Source organism: Polypterus senegalus, chromosome 7 (assembly GCF_016835505.1).
Source record: "Polypterus senegalus isolate Bchr_013 chromosome 7, ASM1683550v1, whole genome shotgun sequence".
In the NCBI taxonomy this organism is placed as follows: Eukaryota; Metazoa; Chordata; class Cladistia; order Polypteriformes; family Polypteridae; genus Polypterus; species Polypterus senegalus.
This window is the reverse complement of record NC_053160.1, coordinates 19,998,875-20,023,684: the sequence shown is the minus strand read 5'-3', so window position 1 is coordinate 20,023,684 and position 24,810 is coordinate 19,998,875. Positions and strand designations below refer to the sequence as shown.

The 24,810-nt window shown below is 44.7% G+C and overlaps 1 protein-coding gene and 1 long non-coding RNA gene across 7 annotated transcripts in view; one reads left to right on the top strand and one right to left on the bottom strand.

The window, feature by feature from the left end:
• Positions 1-16,395, bottom strand: part of LOC120532379 (calpastatin-like) — a 203,534-nt gene extending 187,139 nt beyond the window's left edge. Inside the window, exon 1 of one of the 6 annotated variants that reach the window (XM_039758313.1) lies at positions 16,226-16,395. In XM_039758313.1, coding sequence (XP_039614247.1) covers positions 16,226-16,270 — 45 coding nt within the window. In that variant the 5' untranslated portion in view covers positions 16,271-16,395. Of the gene's footprint in view, positions 1-10,951; positions 11,055-15,625; positions 15,741-16,225 lie in introns of those variants that run through there. The other 5 variants (XM_039758318.1, XM_039758320.1, XM_039758322.1 and 2 more) reach the window with 5 other exon arrangements.
• A 1,575-nt stretch (positions 16,396-17,970) lies between these two features.
• LOC120532381 lies at positions 17,971-23,117 on the top strand. Its single transcript, XR_005634282.1, has 3 exons — positions 17,971-18,139; positions 19,295-19,545; positions 22,694-23,117. It is a non-coding gene; the product is annotated as an uncharacterized LOC120532381 (long non-coding RNA).
• Positions 23,118-24,810: the final 1,693 nt, after the last annotated feature.

Genomic DNA, 24,810 nt, shown 5'->3' with positions numbered 1-24,810 from the left:
ATGGCTTCTGAACACTGACTGGCAGTCGATAGCTCAGAGTCCACTATGACTCCTGAATCATATGAATACTATCATGACTCCTAAATCCTTCTCATAAGGTGTACTCTCGATTTTCCGACCGCCCATTGTGTATTCAAACCTAACATTTTTACTTCATACATGTAATATTTTACATTTGCTGACATTAAATTTCATCTGCCACAAATCTGCCCAAGCCTGTGTGCTGTCCAAGTCCCTCTGTAATAATTCAATGGACTCCAGATTATCTACCAACCCACCTAATTTGGTAACCGCCTTGGACTTGTACTCCACATATCAGGGCGCTTTATAACCTGACATTCCGTTTGTCTTCTTAATGGCTACTGAACACTGTCTGGCAGTTGATAAAATGGCCAAAATTCCAGCTGAAATTGTCATACCTGTAAAGCATTTGTACATCACCGGCTTTGTCAGGCAACACATAATTAGATGCCTATGGAAATGTGAAGCTGGGCTGGAAATTCATTACACGGTCTTCTAATTTGACATACCCTGTGATTTCTGCCATAGTCATGTAATATGATAAGCTCAGTTAACAAGGTAAGTAACTGGAGTCATCAAGTCTCACATCCCTCCAACTAGAAGTCCTGTAATGTGACCTTGACTTTACAAAGATAATGAGGAATAGCTGGAGGTGACGGCAGTAAGGCTATATTCACACTACTACATTTTTGTTCTAAAAACACGGACATTACTTAATATCTGTTTTCGCCTTTCGTTCACACACACCCAGCATATTTAACACCCGAAAACAAAGGCTTTTGCAAACAAATACTATTGAAAACAGCAGCTCAGCATTTCAATGCTATTGCACTGATTCTAGCCACCCTACAACCCATCCCTCCGATCACCATATCGCCTATATTTTATGTTGAACTAATGACAACACACGTGCAAAATTTCTGGTTCAACGGTTTTTGCATGGTAGGTGAACAAAAAGAGGACAAAACAGCTTAGGATCTTATTTCTATAGATTAATAGCGTAAAATGGCGCCACGTGGATCCAGCGGCCTAGGAGTCTGAATTCCGCCCCTGGTCATTTGGCTGCGCTCTCCATGTCTGAATTGGTTTTCTCTTGGGTACTCCACTTTTTTCATTGCACATTCCCTAACATAACTGTCAACACAGAATTGGCCTCAGCGCGAATGTGTGTGTCCATAAGTGGGGCCTGTGATATACTAGAGCATAAGAACTTTGACAAACGAGAGGAGAGCATTCAGACCATGCAGTGCATTTGCTAATAGCTAAGCTGTTCCAGTATGTTATCCACCACTAGGTGGCATCCTACAGAGTAAAACACAATAGTAACTCACTATCAGCTGTACAAGGTGAGCAGTGCAGCAAGGAGACGCCCTGATGGTGTCAGGGTCAAATATCTATCCATCTATTTTCTGATCCTGCTTACTCTAACTTTTAAGTGCCTTGAGCATGGGAAAGACGCTATTTAAATAAAATGTATTCTTCTTCTTATTATTATTATTATTATTCCTCTTGGAATATAATATAAAATATAAATATAATAAAATATAATTTCCCCTTGGGATTAATAAAGTATCTATCTATCTATCTATTCCAATACAAAGTCATAAGGGGGGGGGGCAGTCAATCAGTCAGTCAGCCATTTTCAAACCCGCTTAGACCTGAATTGGGCCACAGAGGTCTGCTGAAACGTATTCCAGCTAGCATTGAGCACAAGGCAGGAACAAACCCTGGACAAGACGCCAGTCCATCACAGGGCAAACACATACTAGTGCCAATCGAGGACCACCAATTTAACTAATCTGTATGTCTTTGATCTATGGGAGGTCAGACATGTCTAAATGTCTTAAACAGTGAAATCCTAAGGAGGAATTCACTGTAGTAAGTATCACCAATCACTGATTCTCCTGATAATCAATTACAAATATAAGAAATGTAAAGGAAATGGAGATGTCAGCTCTGAAGAAGAAAGACACAGAGACACGGCATATCAGCGATACACAACCATGAAAAACTTGGGATGGCACAGAAAATGCAAATAAAAATCGAAAGCAGTGATTAGAAAATGACAATAAATGATCTTTGACCTGAAAATAATACAACAACCCATTATTTGAGGTTACAACTAATGAATGTTATTGGTTTTCAAAAATATTCTTATTTTGATTTTGATATCTTTAAGTATTTTCCAAAAAAGTGTGTACAGTAAATAACTTTTTATGTAAATAAGCAAATAGGTTTTACAAATAGTGCGCTATTGTTTTCATAATCTCAAGAAAACGGCAGGCAGCACAATCAACAAGTGTGACATACTCATTCTGCTGATATCTTATATAGCAAACAGGAAACTATCTGCTTGTGGCTCACAGTACTGTAGTTAGGAAAGAGCAGAAGAACAGATGTACCCCTCAATTTTAGACGTAAATGGGCTCAAATGAATTTAGGCCGTGTTTGCTCAAAAACAAATAATTTGGTGTGCATATGAACTGTTAATATTTTATTTGTAGTTCATACAGTATAGTGCCGTGCTGGATATGACGTTAATCTGCATCCAGCCCTGCGTGTAGGCCCTCCAACCTGCAGGGAAAAACCTGGGGTTTGGTGGCAGAACTGGCACTCCAGCCACCATAAAACAAAACCTCAGACTGTTCCATTCCACGTGAGCTAGTGTGGCGCTGAGGTGTCACCCGACTCATGGCTGGCACTCAGGTCCTCAGACTTCGTTTGTCATGTGGTGGGTGCAGCAATGCGCTGTATCAGTGCGTCCTCCTAACCTCCTCTCTCATATAGTATACACTTTGAGGCACCTACGGGTCTCTCTGCCAGGATGGGTCCTGCTCCATCACCTGGCTCAGTGGCCATAGGATATGAAGGACAGCTGGGGAGCAGTGACATTCTCCTGCCGTGCCAGGACAAGGCTTCAGGAAGAGGCTACAGCAGTAGCAGCTACTCCACGGTTGGCATTCTAGAAACCACAGAGCAACACCTGGAATGGACTGAGAAACAGGGAAGGACAGCACAGTGGGCAACAACATACTATGTTCAGTGCATCCCCCTTTACATGGGGTGGCATCATCCAATATTGAGGACCCCAGTATGGACACCCACAGGGAGCATGGAAGTTGTGGCCCCAGAGGTCTGTCCTGCCAGGTTCTGAAGGGGCTACAAGGGGGAACTGTGGAATACTAATGGCACAAGGACCGTTGAGGTCCTGCCAGACCCAGAAGTGCTTCCTGGAAAAACAGATTGAGAACCTCTGAAGTACACCCAGGTCTGGAGTTAAAACCGAGCCCTCCATTCGACTCAGGAGGGAGAACTGGGAGGAAGTGACCGAGTCTCCATGGGAGAAGAAGGAGAAGAACCGTAAGGCTTACTGTGTACATTGAAGTAAGGAAACTTCAAATTCAAATTTTTCCATTTATTCATACAGTCGTCAACTTTTAAACGATGTTAGCCAAAACTGCATGTCACAAATTGCCTGACATCTGATTGTCTTTGTATGTTGTGATGAGGTATCATATAAATCTGTGTATTCTCCAACATCTTTGACAAGTCTTTCCTCGATCTGCTCCATGTTTACTTCCACACAGAGAAGGATGCACAGGAATACATTTTCAGAAACACGTATTTACCAAGCTGGCCAATCAGAGTCGTAGGGGTCACATTTTTGAGGTGGTGCGCGTCACAGAGGTACAGTGTAGCTACAAGTATGGGCTCAAAGCAGCTTTAATAGTTCAACCATCTTACTATGTCGAAATTCTGAAATTAATCAAAGGTTGCATCAACACAAAAGATCATATGCCGTATCAGGTCAGCTTATACGCCGTATCAATGATTATCCTACAAGCCATCCGTTTAATTAATGTGGGATCAAACATCTATTCATGAATCCACAGTAAACCAAGGGATACAAAGAAGCAGCGCTCATCATGCCAAACCAGCAAAGAGAGTTACTGCAAAAATGATATCTAATCATATACAAAAAACACAAATTCTCGACTCGTGAGGGCAAAGAGATTAACACAGATGGAGTGCAGATGACAGATGGGACATTCAGCAATGACAAAAGGGTCAACATTTTAAAAACACAGAAATATTTGTACAATGGGTTAAGGTAAGAAGGCAAATATGTTCAGGCAAAACCAGATACTTCAGCTAATCTTCCAAATAAGTTCTTCTTCATCAAACAGCCACAGGCTAACCTTGGGAGCTGAACAATTCCCTGTCTTGTCAATCACCACTCGAGTCTTAATGTCATATTACTATGTAATGAGACAGCATCTCCGGGGTTTATTGTGACAAAAAAGAGAAAATGACCAGGAGATTAAACATGCAAGGAGAATCGCAAGTCGGAACCAAAGAGAGCAATCGAAATAGGCAACCAAAACCCAAAGTCAGAGACAAAAAGAGTTCAAAAACAAGCAGTTAGGTCTCCTTAAATAAAGAAACTGCACTAACAAGGTTTGAATTCTTTTATGAATCTAACTGAAGGACAGCGCAGGCCGGGCCTCCGTATACCTCCGTACCCCTGACGTTACAGACACAACGAACTGAATCACATGACGGGGTCAAATCTGCAAAAACATAAGACGAATTAAAAGTAATAACACCCATTACTCTCTTCTTAATGATAAAAAATATACACTGAAACAAAATAACAATGAGTACCATGACAATGGTAATAAACTTGACCTGATATTCCATCATAAGCAGTGTTGGCAAATGTTACTTTAAAAAGTGAATTATCTGCATTACTCATTGCTTACAAACAAATCACTTGTTATAAAATTGAATGTGTTATGAACAATGGGATACTTTTGCATTACTTTTTCTTTTTTTATATGAAAAGCTGCACATTTGACTGGTCAGAATTTGTTCTTAAAATCCTAAACCAGGGGTCCTCAATCGCGGTCCTGGAGAGCCGCAGTGGCTGCAGGTTTTTGCTCCAACCCAGTTGCTTAATAAAAAGCACTTATTGCTAAAGTAACACTTCTGCTTCACTTTAGTGATTTTGAGCCCTTATTGCTTAATTTTGTCTTAAACAGCTATTTTAATTGCTCCTTATTATCAATAACATGATAGCAAATGACAAGAGAGAGCAGCATTTCTCCATTTAACTTATTTACATTTACACCTGTGTGTATTTATCTGCACTATTGGGTTTAATTAAATACTTGGAAGAAAAATGAAGAGAAAAAAGTGAAGGACTGAGAATTACTCGTCCATTTTACAATATACAATACAATACAGTTTATTTCTGTATAGCCCAAAATCACACAAGGAGTGTCGCAATGGGCTTTAACAGGCCCTGCCACTTGACAGCCCCCCAGCCTTGACTCTCTGAGAAGACAAGAAAAAACACCAATAAAAACCTTGTAGGGAAAAATGGAAGAAACCTCGGGAAAGGCAGTTCAAAGAGAGACCCCTTTCCAGGTAGGTTGGGCGTGCAGTGGGTGTCAAAAGTAGGGGGTCAATACAATACAATATACAGAACAGAACAATTCCTTAAGACAGCATAATAATAAAAATTTTAGAAGTACGGTTTAACAGTTGATGATATGACATAATTAGGTTTATGCCTATGCCTGGTTTATTTTAGCCTTCAAATCATTTGCATGATAGAAAGGGAAAGAAAATCTAGGATATGAGAATGACCTGACATAGCAGAGTTAATTTAATTTCATAGCTTGTTAGTGCTTTATTGGCAAGACTTGCTTTCTAATTAAGCAACCAGGTCAGAACAAAAACCTGCAGCCACTGTGGCTCTCCAGGACCGTGATTGAGGACCCCTGTCCTAAACCAATGATCGTTCATGATAACTGGCCAGAAACAGCCGAGTTTGATCGGTCTCTTGTATTTATGTATAATACGCTACCGTGGCAGTCCGTCTGTCTGTCCAGGATTTTAAATCACCTGACGCTCGCAATCCGTTTGAACTATTGACCTGAAATTTGATAGACATATTCTACGTGACGTCTACTATCCGCTTGATGATTGACCTCCAAGGTTATTCCTCTTTTTATTTTTATTGTAGAATCGACTCTCGGCAGCGGCCTGCAGGGTCGCCGTGCGGCGCATGTGTATGGGCGCCATTCTCATCCCTACCACCTTCGCCGTCACTTCCCCTACTTCTTCATATCTTAAATCATTCTTGAGGCAGATTGAAGGCTTAAGTGAAAAATTAAGGAAAACGTACTAACTACTTGCAACACAAACGCTGACTTAATGAGTTTTAACGTGAAAAGATGCCGACAAAAGAAGAGAAGAAGCAGCCGCTAAGGTGGAGAAATGAAGAGCTGCTCAGGAAGCAACAAGCGCATCAACCTCTGAGCAAACGAATGATAAACGTACAGAGAAAGAGAATGAAAACTAGGAATGCTCACGTCAAGTGTGTTCACTGCGCGTTAACATGTAGTGCGCCGTTCCTGGTGCTTTATAAATATTGTAGCACCCCTGGGCCCATACTTGAGGGAGACACAATCCACAGGCGGCCGAGAGCTGTCCGGGGCGATGGGAATATCTGGAGAAACCAGTTATAACAAATGAGCAGCGGAGTCGGGGGGCGCAGACACAACACTTGGATGGCTGTTAAAGTCCATCGGCTCCTTGCCTTACATTCAGTGCTACTGCTGCGATGATCACCGGCTCCATGTGACCCCAAACTGGCAGATTAAATTTTGCCCCTCAGCACATGCAGGATTAAATTTATTGTCATAACTTTTGCTTTTGTTTAATTCTTTTCACACTACGCACCTGCTTAACCCCTTCGTCACTAAACGGCCAGATCATGACCGGGCACGATGTCTCGGTGAAAAAAAAGGCAAAATAATGCAGTGTCAAGGATAATCGTCCATAGTAACACAGTAGTAACGTGCATCAGGCTTTCGTTTTAAGTAATACTTTAAGAAAGCAAGTATTGCATTACGCTACTCGTTACTTTAGAATCATAATCCGACTTCGTGATACGATGCTTTTAAAGTGTTAGTCTAAACTCTGACAGAAGTTATTATGTTCACTACTATATTTTACTACATGTGATGGCTGAGTTCTTGTCTGCTCTGTTTTAATGTTATGTCTTGGCCTCTCCCTGTAAAAACATAACATTTATGTCTTGGGACAATACGTTTGTATATTCTTTGTATTCACAATGACTGGGATGTTGTACCGCGTTAGCCGTTATGGATGTAATGAGAAATCAAGTGAAATGACACCTATGGCTAACTAAAAAGATTACAATATGCAAGCTTTCGAGGCAACTTGGGCCCCTTCCTCAGGTGAGGTGTACATAACCCCCTGTAATCATCAAAGGTTGTGAGATAGCAAATAATTTTTTATAATCATTAAAATAAAGACAATCAAGTCAAGTCAAGTTGGAGAGCATGCACTGGTACAGCGCCTTGCCGAATCCACTACACGACGAAACAACTCGGGATCCCCCCCATGTAGACACACGGTCCAGTCCCACCCACCAGAAATGACCCTCTATCTGCCGTAGCCAGGTGTTACGTGGGCGATCCCTTGGCCTGGTCCAGCCACTCGGGTCCCCAACAATGAGGAACTTATGAGCCGGATCACCCTCGGGGAAACACGCCACATGGCCGTAGTGCCGTAACTGACGCTCCCTCACAATGCAGGCCATGTGCTTCATTCGGAACTCCATGAGCAACACAAAGTCAAACCAACGGTACTCAAGGATTTTCCGGAGAGACACAGTACTGAAAGAGTCCAGTCTTCGCCTCAGGTCACTGGATAGCATCCATGTCTCGCAACCATATAGCAAGACAGGAAGCATCAGGACTCTAAAGACTTGGTCCTTTGTCCTTCTGCATAGATATCTGGAGCGCCACACACCCCTTTTCCAGTGACTTCATGACAACCCATGCTCTCCCAATCCATCTACTGACTTCACAGGAAGAGTCACCAGAGACATGAATGTCACTACTGAGGTAAGTAAACCTCTTGACAAGACAATGATCATTTTTAATGATTCTGTATCATGTCTAGCATACACAATAAAATATATGAAAAGCTGGACCTGTGGCTCGAGCTTCCAACTGCTCATGCGCCAATGTGATTATTGGAAATTTTGCAGTGCGGCACAACTCCCTGTAATCATCTCACCTGACGAAGGCGCCCGAGTTGCCTTGAAGGCTTGCATATTGTAATCTTTTTAGTTAGCCAATAAAAGGCGTCATTTTGCTTGACTTGTCATTATATTCACAGAGACAGTAGACAAACCCAAGTCCCTGGACATGTGACCCATTCTATGGGGAACCTTCTAGCACTAACCAGCGTGTCACTTCAGTATCCCAATTTACTGTCCATTATTGTGTCTGGTCCCAGGGAGGCACGATATAAAAAGTTGCTGATCAGGTCTGCTGTCAATGCAGCTGGTGATTTTGATGAAATTGTAACTTAGAGCAGCATTTGCAATATATCCGTGAAGGGCTTTGGGGTGATGTTCACTGTGAGAAGGCACTATATGACATGAAGCTTGCGTACATTTTTCACCCTCATTAATCTTTCTCTTCGCTGCCTTTTTCTTTGCCCACTGTCTGCAGGAGTAAGAATTAAAGGTGACCCAGTAAGCATTGGCCTCAGTAACTCAGTACATGGTGGCAATGGTCAGCCAACAGAGAGAAAAAAGAGGTGCACACACTGGGCACCACTCAATTAAGAGACCCACAAATGTTGCATAAATAAAAAGTTGAGGGACACCATCCTCCTCATCCTTCCATCCATCTTCTGTAACCAACCATCCCCTTATCTGACAGAAAACCATTCTTCTAAACTGACCACACCCAGTTATTTATTTCCCTTCCTATAAGACCACCAAAAAAAAATCCTCCCCAAACAACCACCACTCACCACCATAACAGCCTACCTAGATCTTTAATATAGCGTTGCAGGGGCTTGAGAGGGTGGGCCCAGTGACGAGCCTGCCCTTCCAAGTTCAAAAGGCTTGCTCCATTACTGCTTGGTGGTCTTCTCAACCCTTCAGCACAGTAACGTCCACTAGGTCGGCGTTTCTCTCATTACGCTATGTGTCATAGTTCACTTGTGGTACCAATTTGAGTGAATCTGAGAGAGACTGCAGGCCGAGGGGGGCGGGGCCCTCCTCACTCACACACAAGCCTCAGGGTGCATCTGACATCTGCTTAGTTAGTGAACGAGAGAACTACTTAACGGATTCAGATTGGGTTTTTACTGGAATTTGCTTGAACATTCCGGTTGATTTTGCGACTCCTCTCATTGCGCTAAGAATCATAGTTCGCTTGTGATACAAATTGAGTTCCACAAACCCAAGAGAGACTCATTTGGCTGCGGGGAGGGGGTGAGGCCCTCCTCACTCATACACCAGCCTCGGAGCGTACCTTACCTCCACTTTGCTAGCGAAAGAGAGAACTACTTAATGAATTTAAATCGGTTTTTTTTTTCTATAATTTGCTTGAACATTTCGGATGATTTTGCGACTTCTCTCATCGCACTAAGAATCATAGTAGTAACATCCACTAGGTCAGCGTTTCCCAACCTGACGGATATGGTCGACCCTGGATGAAACCCCGATCCACCGCTCTTGACGATCATGCTCGATTCACAGCGGCAGCATTTCAGGTGCATTGCGGCCCAACCTGGATGACTTCCACAACCCTCTGCTCTGATGACCGTGTTCAATTCACTAAAGAGGAAAAGCATCAATGATCACAAATGACTCATCTAACACTCCAGTGATCACGTGTGGGAAACCACCTAACCCACCCTCAGTTTTAATGTTGTGCCAGTTTAACCGAAATGATATCCCCAAAATGAGTTGTGAACACACTGCCATGTGAAAAAGTGGGTCATGCCACCACAAAGGTTACAAAACACTGCATTTGGTTTTGTTTCCCAACCCAAGTCTGTCTGCAGACAACTACTAGGTTTAACATGAAGGAAGTGAGCCCCCTAGTGGCTAAGACACAGAAACGGCCGAGTTAGGCTAAACTCGGAAGCAGCCACCTTATGATTTGAAGTCCAGCGCCTTAGCCAAACTACCACCAGTCGAAATGAAGCTATTATCCGTCTTGCAAAACACCATCCCCTATCAAAATGTAGGAAGGGTTTTGTGGCACCTTAAGGCAGGAACCAAATCTGGACAAAATGCCTTGCCGGTTACACAGCACAGTAGGAATACATTGGGGCACAAAGCACCAAAGCCAAATCATCCCATTTAACGACCCATTCATGGATTTGCAGGAAGACTCCTCGAGATCCTCAAACAAATCACAAACACATAAAGGACTGCAGATTCCAGAAAGCTGCCAGCCCCGCCTGGAATTCAACCTATGGCACAGATACTGGAGCCGCCATGCATTCTTTTAAAAGCTGGGGTTGTAACACTGGGAGACCGTGCTCAGCTTGTCTTGCACTGCCATGAAGATATCCCTAAAGGCATTTAATCAAAAACAATTACAGGAAAAAAAAATGAACAGACAGGAACAACCACCCATTTTCTGAGTCTGTGCCATCCATTTCTGCTGTCAGTTACACAACGGGCAGGAATCAGCCCTGGCAGTGATTCCAGTCCACAACTATGGACACTGAAATGTATGCGCACATATATAGCACACGGACAAAGGCAGACCACACAAAACCCACACAGACAACAGAGAGTTTGGTACTTGAACCTGGCACGCTGGAGCGGTGAGGCAGCAGCACCAACCACTGTGCCATATTTGCAAATCTTTCATAGTCTTGCCACAATTTTCCAACATGTAGAATATAATGGCTAGTTAAAACGCATTAAACTATAAACAACACTTTCTCTAAGTTATTACTTGGCATAGTTGCAGTTTTATTTGTCTTGCCATTTTTTGAAAAAGAAATAAATATGTAAATACAGTAAATAAATAAATGCACAGTCACTGCCCCCGATTGTAAATTCCCATCCAACCTGTTTAAAAAGCCAAGCGCCCATGTCTGCCTGTGAACTGCTGGCCTCCTTTCAACTTGCGTAGATCCCCAGCTCTTCCACCGTGAGAACCATTAGCACACTCTGAAGTTAGGAGATCTCAACAATGCCAGGAGCAAGGTGTCTGACGGAGAGTGTGATGCACACCTCCACCCAGGGGGTAAACATATGCGGCCCTCAGACCCACACCCATGGCTACACACCCTGCTTTCTATCTGGATTACTTGCATTTGTTGGCATTCAGCTCCATGACAGGCTTTAAACAAGACTGACTGAAAATTTCAAGAATGTCAGCAAGTCTCTGTACTCTTTGCTTTCCTGTCTCACATGTGCTGCATTTCTTCCGTGACCCAATCCATGTCATTTCTTGCTTCATAATATTCAGAGGATTTGACCCTAGTTACCCCATTCAACTCCTCGTTCAGAAGTAGGCAACTCTCTCCTGGTGGGACTGCCTTCAACTGCTATCAGATCTCTCCAGCTGCTCTGGAATGCAGCTGCTCGACTGGTGTTCTCCGTTCCTTGTTTAACTCCATATACCCCTCTGCTTTAGTTTCTTCACTAGTTTGCTCTTGCTGCAAGGATCCAGTTCAAAACTCTTGTCATGACTTACGGTTCCCTGAATAGTTCTGCGGCTCAGTATCTCCAGTCTTTGGACACTACATTTGTCCCTTCAAGAATCCCCCATTCTATATCTGCCTGTCCCTCTGCTTGCAGGACATGCTAGGCTTGGATGATGCTTCTCCTCTCCATCCTTTAAGTCAAACAGCTTTATTGTCATACCATTCATACATCATATTGCAGCATACAGTGCTACGAAATAACGTTCCCCAGGACAGTGGTGCACCATACATCTCTACTATATATATCTGGCTGATATCTAGATATATAATCCAACATCTGTCTGTATGTCTGTCCGCTTCTCACGAGACAACTACTTTAGATCGGGTTTTTTCTATAATTTGTCTATAATTTGCTTGAACATTCCGGTTGATTTTGCGACCCTGCAACTCAATCCAACCAGTTTGTCCATCCATCCATCCATTATCCAACCCACTATATCCGAACACAGGGTCACAGGGGTCTGCTGGAGCCAATCCCAGCCAGCACAGGGCACAAGGCAGGAACAAACCCCGGGCAGGGCACACACACACACACCAAACACACACTAGGGACAATTTAGAATCGCCAATGCACCTAACTTGTATGTCTTTGGACTATGGGAGTAAACCGGGGCACCCGGAGGAAACCCACGCAGACATGGGGAGAACATGCAAACTCCAAGCAAGGAGGACCCGGGAAGCGAACCCAGGTTACTGTGAGGCAGCAGCGCTACCCACTGCGCCACCGTGCTGACCCCAACCAGTTTGTACCCCAGCAAATCTGAGTCTGTCTTAAGTTGTCAGAGTGGGTATGTGCGTGTCAGAGGGCTAACAACAATTGAGTGCTCACCTGGAAGAATCTCTCTCTCTCTATATATATATATATATATATATATATATATATAAAATACAATGTCTGTCTGTCCGCTTCTCACGAAAGAACTACTTAATGAATTTAGATAAGGTTCTTTTCTATAATTTGCTTGAACATTCGGGTTGATTTTGTGACTTCTCTCATTGAGCTAAGCAATTTATTCGAGTGAATCGTAGAGAGGCTGTGGGCCGAAGGGGGCGGGGCCCTCCTCACGCACCAGCCTCAGGGGGTGTTCCTTACCTCCGCTTAGACAACTACTTTAAATCAGGTTTTTTTCTATAATCTGCTTGAACATTCCGGTTGATTTTGCGACTTCTCTCATTGCACTAAGAATCATAGTTCGCTTGTGGTACAAATTTTTTTGCACAAACCTGGGCTGCGGGGAGGGGACGGGGCCCTCCGCACTCATGCACCAGCCTCAGTGCATACCTTACCTCCACTTAGCTAGCGAAAGAGAGAACTACTTAATAAATTTAAGTCAGGTTTTTTTCCTATAATTTGCTTAAACATTCCAGTTGATTTTGCGACTTCTCTCATCACACTAAGAATCATAGTTCGCTTGCAAGAGCGATATATTTCGCACTAATCCAAGACCAAGGGGAGAGTGAAGTGTGAAGTCAGGAGTGGGGAGCCAGGCGGGGCTCTCCTCACTCACGTGCCAGCCTCCATTCGAGTCGGTGTACCTCTGTGTTTTGGAGCATACCTTGCCACCGCTTAGCTAGCAATACCTGTTTGCATATTGATCTTTGAAGTTTGTCCTGTTTCACTACTACGCGGGTGGAGCCATGCGGGACGGCTAGTTATACTTAAATTCAGGAAAAGTGCAATGAAAGTAAGGAAATTACTATACTATAAATAGATAATAGGTAATACTTATAATACTTAGAAACAAATAATAAAAAGTATTAATAAAAGCAACAGTAGAAACAAAAGAACTGTATATAGATAAACTACTAGGAGCAAACAAGAGGGCAGGGGGCGCAGCAGCAAATTCTGAGTCCAGACAGCCAGGGGGCAGAAGCTATCACAGGACCTGGCAGAACTGGCTTGAATGTTTTGGTACCTTTTCCCAGATAGAAGTGTAACAAAGAAACCATGGGAAGGGTGGGAGTGGTCCTCCACGCCACTTAAGGCTTTTGCAGATGCAACGCTTAATAAAAATGCCTACAATGGAGGTAGGCAGGCCCCCATGGTGTTTCCCGCAGTGTCCACTTACTGCTGTAGGACCTTGAAAACAGAGGCGTTGCAGTTCACAGAACAAACAGGTGATGCAGCAGGTCAGAACTTTCCTGATGGTGCCCCTGTAGAATGTGGTGAGGCTGGCTCTCCTTCCTCAATCGGCAAAGGAACTGCACATGTTGCTGCTACGGAGGTGGTGTTGACTGACCAAGTAAGGTCAAAGTATTTGCTGCTCTTGACCAATTCCACCACCGAGCCCTCAATGGGCAGTGGGGTGTAGACAGCATGGGCCTTTTCTGAAGTGAACAATTCTCTCTTTGGTCTTGTCCACGTTAAGAGTCAGATTGTTGCACTTGCGCCTGACTGCTGTATCTCCATTGTCTAAGCTAACTCATCCCCTTCGTTAATGAGACTCACCACCATTGTGGCACCCGCAAACTCTAATGATGGTGTTAGAGCTCTGTGCAGTCATACGGTTGTGAGTCAGCAGAGTGAAAAGAAGTGGACTAAATATGCAATCCTGGGGGGCTTAGTGGGGGGGGGTACTAGTGCTCAGCAAGATGAAGCTACAGGTGGTGTTACTGATGTGGACTGTCCGGGGTCCCTCTGTCAGGACGTCCAGGATGAAGGTGCTTAGGGAAGTGTTGTAGCCTAGCAGACTCGTCTTCCCTTAGTGTTTCTGAGGGGCGATGGTGTTGAAAGCTGAACTGAAGTCCACTCTTAAAAATAAAGGTGCCAAAGTGGTTCTTCAGAGCGGTGCCATAAGGGAGGCATCTACATAAAGGCTTCAAAAAGAACCTTCAATTATTTAGACCAGTAAAAGGTTCCACAAATAACCATTGATATATGATAACAGATTTGTGAAATTCCATTTGGTTCCTGATTTTTCCAGGACTCTCACAGCACACAGTAACATAGGCGGAGGTCAGGTGTTCTTGATCTATTAGAATGCTGTTAGATAGCCTGCTATACGTTAAGAATTTCAGTTCTCTGCACATATTAGGACCCTTTTTTAATGCCCAGAGCACCAATTTCATAAGCAAAGTACCATTTCCAGAATAAAATGTTTATTTGTCGATCAAAGGTGTCGTGAGGAACCACACAACCCATTAAAATGCCACGGAGGAGCCATTTATCTTTAAGAGTGTCCAAGAACAACTCTCTAGCCTAAAAGTCCAGGCGAGGAGTCGATGACACAGCCGATCGCTCCAAAGATGTGGAATGATCTCCCTTTGCCTATTTGACCTGCACCCAAATTTACTCTTGTTCATGCGTCTATTGAAAACGCACCTGTTCATAAAGTACTATGAAACTGCTGGATGAAGTATGTTAGAAAATAACAATGGGAGAATCCAAAAGTTCGACCCCGAAGCCCCCAACTGGCTAGCATGTTTGCCTTAAAGAAAAGAAAAAACGCTCCTTCCATTTTCCGACCCTGTTCAAGTCAGTACAGAATCGTTACCCCTGTTCAATCAACTCACTTCGTGAATTCAGTGCAACCATTTTTTTTTTTAAATGCCTGATCTTGTTTAGGACTTCGGACTTGAAACAACGAGTTAAGAAAAATCAATGAATGGAAGAATGGATGGAATGATGAATGGAAGTTCTATTGAAAGGTTAAACAAAACGAAACGCCCAGTATAACAATCAAAAAAGTCTTAAAAGGTGCGTAATCCAAACAAAACCTTTGTTATTGTTAATCACGCCCTCCTGTATAATCTCAGCCACTGCCCGTTAAGCGCACGGGGCACGAGCGGCTGGTACACCTGCACAGGTGAGGCTTCTTCCTCGGTAAGGGCAGCCAGACGCACCGTGCCCGTCTCCACGCCTTAAGGCTCGCAACAGACTTAAGATTTCTGACTTCCACCCTCCACCCTTCCTCAGGCACACCTTTCTCTGCAACATTCCTGGCTGCAGGCAGACGGCTTTTTCTGGTTTGCAGGTCTGTTGAGCCCGGACTGAGACGGAACGGCATAGCGAAATTTAAGATTCGGTACTCACTGTCATCATCCAGTATTTTGCAAAAGCCATGTCTGGTTTTATTATTATTATTGGAGGGATGCAGCAGCAGCAGTAGCTTCACACTGGCGAAATCGTGCGCGACTCGGGGCTTTCGGTCTTTGCTCTCTATGGGTGGACTGTTCTCGTGTGTGATGTCACAGAGGCGCGCTGCCCAGTGTGCCCATCCCTAGCGGGTGCTCTCTGTCACTCACTCACTCTCTACTTTACTCGCTCTCATGCCACTCCCAGACCCGCATAATTGTTTTCATACACTTTGAACTACGACTTACACACCTCACTCACTCTTCCTCGAGTGCCAGAAAACTGCATAATCGTGTAAATGACGTGTTTAGCCCCAAACGTAAAAAAACAAACTTGACTTTCCATAATTATGTTTGAAATATGCATATTAAAAATGTGCGTGTTGGCTTTTATGCTTAACAGAAAGACGACGGTGCTATATTCATGAAGCCTGCTCGATTCTGCCTGAAGAAAAGGAAGCGGAGTCCCAACTGCGTAAGCAATTCCTGCCCGTGAAAAGTTGTCATTTCTCGACAATGACTCAAAACTTTTGCAAACACAAAACTGCATTTTACTTACCGTTTTGGGCTTCTTGTTGCGATTGTGCTTGCCTTTGTGTGGCATGACTGCAACGAAACGGTCACTGATCCGAAACTGGACAGTTATTGAGTGTTGGAGAAAGCGCACGGGGGTGTGAAATAAAAAAAAATGCACCAGGCAGTCAGAACAAGACGACCCCTCCCACTTGGAGCTGACTCGCCTCGCTAGGTCCCGTACTTGTCAACCAGGGCAGGACTGTTCGTGCTTGCGTATTGCGCGCTCCCTCCCCTGGAGCTCGGGAGGGAGGATTTTTGTTTTTGGAAAAACAGGTCGGACTAAATCGTTGACATTCCACCAGAGACGCCCCTCTGCCCGATCGACCTCCTTCTCTCTCCTTTCGCTTCGGCGGAGCCGCCTCTGGCTTTTGTGTGAAAACTGCTCGGCGCAACTTCCCGTAACTTGGCGAGATCGCCGAGCACTGGCCACGCCGTGGAATTTCTAGACCAGTGGCAATAATAATCGTAACTAAAAATCGTTGGCAAAAAATCCCTCAGATTACAGTCGAACATCCCTTTATTTTTACTTTTGTAAAGATCAGGGCATTTTGGAAAGCAGCTAAACATTCCTAACAGCACTGGGACACATTGTGTTAGGAGGGCCGGCTTCAGAGCTCCAGCAGGCTGACTTAAGGCCAGAAGTCGTCTGATTTAGCAACGGCTCATAGCCCTCGCCACCGCCCTACTCTTCCTCTCCCACCACCACCACCTCATCGTCGTCGTCGTCGTCATCATCATCATCATCATCATCACCACCACCACCACCATCGACTTTGTGTCCTTCTCAGCTTTTATGGCCAACTCACAGGGTTTCGCTTTCTGGCCAGCAGTGAACTTGGCGCTCCTCCCTTTTTGGGGGGCGGAAGACCAGCGCGCCTTTTATTCTCACGTGATGCTCATTTGCTAAACACTCGGATTAATCCCAATGTGAATCGTAGGGTGTATGAGAACATGTGGGCAACCATTACGAAGAATATTAGGGAGGCGAAAGGGCAGGAGAGGAATATAGCAGATAAGTAGAAAGATGACCCAAAGAGATTCTTTCAGTATTGTAGCGTCCCAGCCCGGTTGAAGCCTTTTATTTTATTTTTTTTAGCCTTACGCAAAGGTCGCTACACTGGTGCTCAGAAGTGGGATTAACGGAATAGGCGACCTAGGAAGATTGGCCAGAATCACTGCCCGATTAGCAGGATGTCAAGATTAAAGAACTTTCGGACTATGTCTCATCTGAGGCTACAAGAGGTCTGGGGCCAGCGGCTGCGACCAGTGCTATTTGGCCGAGTTCAGAGAAGGCTACACCAGTAATGCTTCTTAAGTTAAAGCCTGGTTGTTTATATGGTACTGGACTATGGGAGACGTATTGGGTGCAGTTTAAAGTTATCTGCGGTGGGCTGGTGCCCTGCCCGGGGTTTGTTTCCTGCCTTGCGCCCTGTGTTGGCTGGGATTGGCTCCAGTAGACCCCCGTGAGCCTGTAAGGATATAGCGGGTTGGATAATGGCTGGATGGATGGATGAGTTTGAAGTTATAGCTGCTGCGAATGGTTGGTCCCCAAGAGAGCAAGCAATACAGTTGGTGGCGGCTTCAGAAGGAGAGGCGCTGAAAGTTCTGGAAGACATCCATCCATTATCCAACCCGCTATATCCTAACTACAGGTTCACGGGAGTCTGCTGGAGCCAATCCCAGCCAACACAGGGCACAAGGCAGGAAGCAAACCCCGGGCAGGGCATCTGGAAGACATCCCTCAAGATAACCTTACAGAACTGTCTTGGCTTCTCCCTGCAATTAAGCGACATTTCGGTCGAACCAAATCAGTCCTGGGGCTACAACAGTGGTTGGACTCACGGACCAGACGGGGGGAGAACGCCTTGGTACTTTTGTGGCGGAGATTCAGGGACTGGTGAGTCGGGCTTATCCACAATTTTCCCGTATTGCTCAAGCTAAATTGGCACGCGACGTATTCTTGAGAGGGTTCACACCTGCTGAACTAAAACGCCATGTTCGTCTTACCCAACCGAGCACACTAAAAGAAGCACTAGAGGAAGCTCGAGAGATTGAATTGGCCAGTTATGACACTCCGCAGCAAGAGCAGGTTGACCATCGCCCCGTAGCCAATCGGACAACACCTGCTCATTCCGCTCAAGTTTACAGAATGCTAGGGGAGAACGCAGGTACCAGCGCTATGGCAATGTGCTGGAGATGTGGACCGCCCAGGCCATATACGCCGGTTTTGTCCCCTTCGAGGGGTCTCTTTGGGGCCGGAAGAAGAGGAAACGATGGGAAACAAAGGGGTTGGAGAGGATGCTAGAAGATTGTGTTTGGGGTTACCAAGTCAGCGTTCATTTTATTGATCGTTCAAGTTAACTTTTGTGAGACGGTACTACGTCTGTCTGGTATTTCTTTTACTTCTTCTCTTTTCGAGCCTGACGTGGAGGTCGCTACAGTATTTTAGTAGCAAAAGAACAGCCAATGAGGAGGTAAACTGTGTAATACTTGTGTGTCAAGATAATATTAATACATATGTGCAGTTTTGTTTTAAGATACGTCATTGAAATGTATTATTATTATCAGGCATTATTTAGGCACCTATGTTGTAAGGAAAGCACCAGAAAAAGGGACCTCAATTGTTTTTGTTTTAGAGTTAATATAGAGCATGGATAGAGCCGTGGATGTAAGAGCTGTGATAAATAAAGTTCCCCTGCATATTTAAACAATTTGTGAAAAACAAGAGGAAAAGGGGAATTAAAAAATACAGACCGTGAAATGGCGGCGCTCTAAACTTGCATTTTTCTGAGGTTTTGCACTATTAAAAGTCACTCAAAACTAGTTCTGTTCTTCCTTCTCCATTGATGTCAATGCATTTTGCTAATTCATTGAAGTTTGCAAACATTTCTGTGATTTTGTGGGAAAGTGAACTCCGATGGTTCACTAGTCACCATAGATTCCTATTCTGTCAGAAACTTTGTTGTCTTCATTCTGTATGAAAACAGAAGGTATACTTAGTGCAAAATATAGCAACTATTTTTTTAATTATTCTATTCTTAATCTCCTCCAGCACACTCGGACTCCACCACCTGCTGATGTTTAATTTCCAGTGGTTCTCCTTGCACCACAAGATGAAGTACTCTATGAGCTACAAGCTCCCACCAGTAAAAGAGACTACTAAACAGGCACTGAGTGGTGTGATGATGCGGGATCTGCTCCATGCTCTCATCTGGCTTCTGGGAGCTCTTGAACTCGACACCAATGGTAATGTAAACGGATGAGCTGGACGGTGAAGACATCAACAAAGAAGCAAGGTGGAAGGTCAGTCATTTTTCAACCCGCTATATCCTAACACAGGGTCATGGTGGTCTGCTGGAGCCAATCCCAGCCAGCACAGGGCACAAGGCAGGAACAAACCCACCGCAGGGCAAACACACCAAGCACTTACTTAAGGACAATTTAGGATCGCCAATGCACCTAACCTGCATGTCTTTGGACTGTGGGAGAAAACCCATGCAGACACGGGGAGAACATGCAAACTCCATGCAGGGAGGACCGGGGAAGCGAACCCAGGTCTCCTAACTGCAAGGGAGCAGCACTACCACTGGGCCACCATTCCGCCCAAAGTGCAAAGTGCTTTTATTTAAAAACAGCAAAACCAAAACTGTGTCCAAATAAATAGTGCAGTGTCGCAAACAGTCATTAATTAATTACTCCATTAAAAACAACTGAAAAATGTGGAGGTTAAAAACAATGGCTATAAGCAGACCTTTTCAAAACAAAGCCCGGTGCCTTCTTTCTCCTGGCGGCTCCCCTGCTTCTCCCATCCAGGCTATGCACCCAGGGAGTCACCCTACCTGCAGCTGACCATCTCTGCCTTCTGGTCTGGTGGCTTCCCGATCCCTGGCTTCGTTCTGCTATCCCCAGACCGAGACTTGGGTTCCTCAGTGAACAGGGCGCTCACACTGGCGCATCCACCTCCCAAGCCTCCTGACTTCCGCGGCAGGCCATCCTCCTTCCTGTCACTCCTGCTCCTCACTAAATGCTCAGCAGGAGCGACCACTACCGACTGCCCCGGGTGCCGGCCAAACACCCCGCTAGGGCTCACTGCTCAGCTGCCTTCTGCTTTCGACAGAAAGCTTGCCTTTGCTCGCTAACGCACCGGCTTTCTCCTTCCTGCTTCCTGCCGTCTTCTTCTCCCTTAACCTCCGTTCACTTTTTCTTTTTCTCCCCCCTCTGCACTTGCACCCCTACTATATATAATGGGGACGTGGCTCAGGTGTGGCGATTAGCAGATCCCAGCATCAATTACGAGGAGGGTCTAGCAGCAGCTTGCAATACCTATGACATAGATCAGGTAATGCCCACAACGTCAGTCACAAAATGCCCTTTGACTCAGATAACCCTCCTACAACCCTAACCTTAACCATAGTGTAACGGGGCCCAAATGTTAATCAAAGTCTAATGTGATGGGTGTTACGTGACTGACGCTGAGGGCGCTTCGTGATGTTGGGCCATTACATGACTGACCTCATAGGTACTGCGGTCAAAAATTACACTCTGTCAATTACACAGGAGATTCCGCACATGTGTGGGACCGCCCGCATTGTGCCCTTGAACCGCTCATGGCACGCTACCACATTCCCTCCTTAAAGCTGCAAGAGCAACGATTATTTATTTAAAATGATGCCCATCAGCTGCTGACCTCACTTTACCACAAGGTTCACATGTCAAAAAGTTTCACGTGCTTGCTCATTTTTCTGACCGGTGCATCATGGCAGCCCCCAACTTGGTAAGATTATGTAAATGATGTCTACACCCAAACATTATTAAAAAAAGTCTTGTAGTATGCCATAGCCTTGAACATTTCTATCATTTAACTGCACAAACATGTAAATTATATGCATGTCTGTTATGGCTGCGTACTGTCATACATGGTAACGGTTTTGGAATTGTGTCTGCTATGAAAGGTGCTATAAAACCAAGGCAACCCTGTTCACTGTATACTGTAAATAAACTTGTATCTGACACTGTGCATAAAGGAAAGACTGCAAGCAACAACACTTTACATTTTAAAATATAAGTTACAGGACAGTAACAGAATGCAGAATAGCATGAAGCTGAGAAATTCCTTCCTCACTCTCAATACTCTATTGGAGATTTTTCTGAGAAATGAAGGACAACTTATAAGTCAGAGAAATGGAATGGATTTTAGCAAGCACGTGATATGTACAGTATGGTGAAAGACTGGAAAAGATGATCTAATGCAGGAAGGGCCTATGAAAGAAAAAAAGCAGCAGCTTTATGCTGATTTTGTGAGCAGGAATTTTGAATTGTGCCGCACGTGTGCCATCAGATATGTGAGGTTTTTTTTTTTACAGAAACACAATGGAATCCATACTATGTTAATGATAATGGCCACACTGTTTTTTAAGTCTTCCCGTTTTGTGATTTTTCTTGTTAGATGTGCTCAAATCCCGAAAATAATAATCATGACTGATATTTCTCTAATATTATACAAAATATCCTGGCACAACACGAGACCTTGTAGTCTAGGACGGGACGTGATTTTTTTCAGAGAGATACTTTCAAGTCCCGCGAGATGAGACTTTGTGCCAAGAGATTTAACCACACCTGGGGCCGGAAATAAAAGACAAAGAGTAGATGACAAAGTAGAACGTCGTAAAGAGGTTCAAAAATGTTGGCGTGATACACATGCAAACAGATCAGAGATAATGAAAGTAATATAATTCGAAAGTCTTAAAAAAATAATAGTAAAGATAGCATTAGCCGAAACAGACAAAAATCAAATAACGGAACAGCGAAAAGAGATCGAATATGTTGTTCGGATTTAAACTTTAAGTCGGAGACTTGTAAATCGTCTAATTCGTGTTGCCATCAAGGAAAAGTAGTGTATCCGCGAGACTTATAAGATTTGTTTTTTGGTGAAAGTGAAATCCACATACGTGAGTGGCAGTGACGTGAAGTGGCTGGCGCGTAGCACAGGCCAGGGGGGTTGGCCAGTGAAGTGAACAGTGGGCAAAACCCCCTAAGTGTAAAATATAATCAAGCTTGACACATAGTCACAGATACCAAAATATTGCTTTTATATAATATTATGTTCTGAAAAACAAATAAATATAACCAATTGTATCTCAAATGTTCTAAGCTGTGTTTGGCTTCAGCCAAATAAGTAAAGGTAAATGTAACAACGTTTTTTAAAAGTTTCGCTTCCTGAAAAAAAAAATTGGTGATTATGATGGACAGCCTCGACACAATTATATTTTTGTATTGACAGAGTTACATAGTAATTGTGGAGAAACATGAAATGAACTTTTCTTGAGTTTAGTGCGTTTAACCTGTCACACACGTGCGAGTAGGAGGAAGCTGTATGGACCAAGTGAGGGTAATTTCATTCCAGACCGCGGGGTGGCGAGGTGCACTAAACCTTCTTCTGTTATCTCTACAGACCAAACATGACAAAACTTGTCCAACTCATCCCTAAAGACGTCACTTCCGGTTCCGGCACCTAAAGAAACGTCACTTCCTATTTTGACGTCAGAAGGAGGTCGTTTCTGGCTCCCATACTTCACTTCTGGTCTTGGCATTTAAAACCACCATCTTAACAACTATTCATCAGTTCTAGTTTGGACTCCATCAAAGACACTACTGTCTTACTCTCAAAACCCATTGCTGCCAGGGATAATATATGGGTGGCTATACCAAACCTTTGTAAGTGTGTCAAGTCTGATCATTTCACAAACCCCACTGCATTAGTTCAACTAAGCTAAAAATGTTTTGCTGCTGATTTTCATTTGTACTCCGCGTGTGATGCTTCACATTGCAGAGTACAATAATAGTCTATATAATAATAATAATAACATCTATATGCTACACCGATCCCTCTCCCACTTGGACAGAGGCAGTGGTGCTGTAAGAATTATGTTTTTGGACTCCTCTAGCGCCTTCAACACCATCCAACCTCTGCTCCTTAGGGACAAGCTGACTGAGATGGGATTAGATTCATAACTGGTGGCATGGATCGTGGACTGTCTTAGAGACAGACCTCAGTATGTGCGTCTCGGGAACTGCAGGTCTGACATGGTGGTCAACAGCACAGGAGCGCCGCAGGGGACTGTACTTTCTCCAGCCCTGTTCAGCCAACATACATCAGACTTCCAATACGATTCGGAGCCCTGCCACGTGCAAAAGTTCGCTGACGACACTGCTATTGTGGGCTGCATCAGGAGTGGGCAGGAGGTGGAGTATAGGAACCTAGTCAAGGTCTTTGTTAAATGGTGCGACTCAAACCACCTACACCTGAACACCACCAAGACCAAGGAACTGGTGGTAGATTTTAGGAGGCCCAGGCCCCTCATGGACCCCGTGATCATCAGAGGTGACTGTGTGCAGAGGGTACAGACCTATAAATACCTGCAGCTGGATGATAAACTGGACTGGACTGCCAATACTGAGGTCAGAGCCGACTATACTTCCTTAGAAGGTTGGCGTCCTTCAACATCTGCAATAAAATGCTGCAGATGTTCTACCAGTTGGTTGTGGCAATCACCCTCTTCTATGCAGTGGTGTGCTGGGGAGGCAGCATAAAGAAGAGGGACGTCTCACCCCTGGACATACTGGTGAGGAAGGCAGGCTCTATTGTAGGCACGGAGCTGGGCAGTTTGATATCCGTGGCAGAGCGACGGGCGCTGAGCAGGCTCCTGTCAGTCATGGAGAATCCACTGCATCCACTGAACAGGATCATCTCCAGACAGAGGAGCAGCTTCAGCGACAGACTGCTGTCACCGTCCTGCTCCACTGACAGACTGAGGAGACCCCATACTATGTGACTCTTCATTTCCATCCAGGGCGGTAAACGCTAACATTACTCAAAGTTATTGTCTGGTTTAACATGCATTTTTATTACTATTTAATTTAATATTGTTTCTTTGTATCAGTATACTGCTTCTGGATTATGTGAATTTCCCCTTGGGATTAATAAAGTATCTATCTATTGTGGAGGCTGGCCCAGACACAGACAGGCGGACACGTTCATTTCACCCACAAACACGTTTATTTACAATAAATGCCTTACTTCCTTCAGGCCGCCTCCTTGCCTCCTTACATCCAGCTCAGTACTCTCCGCTCCCAACTCTTGCCTCGACTGAAGGGAGGCAGCTCCTTTTATCATCACCCGGATGTGCTCCAGGTGGGTTCCGGCAATCTTCCCCGGACACACCCCCATGTGGCGGAAGTGCCGGCTGCATCCCCAGAAGCACTCCGGGTGTCCCTGCTCCTCTTCCCCCCAGCACTTCCTGGTGTGGCGGAAGTGCTGAGGTCCAGGGCTCCAAAGGCATGGGGGCCCCCTGGCCACAACCATGGGCCCCTACAGGGAGGAGCTTCAAAGCTCTTTACCCGTGGCCCCCAAAGGAACCAGGGCGATCGCCCCCAGGTGGTCTGGGGAAGGTGCAAGCCCTCCTCCAGTCCTCCTGGGCGTCCTGGCCGGGTCGCCACCTCTGACACTTTCTATCTATTGTGACGGACAGCCGGGTCCCATGCCCGGCCGGGACACCTCTGCCGCATACG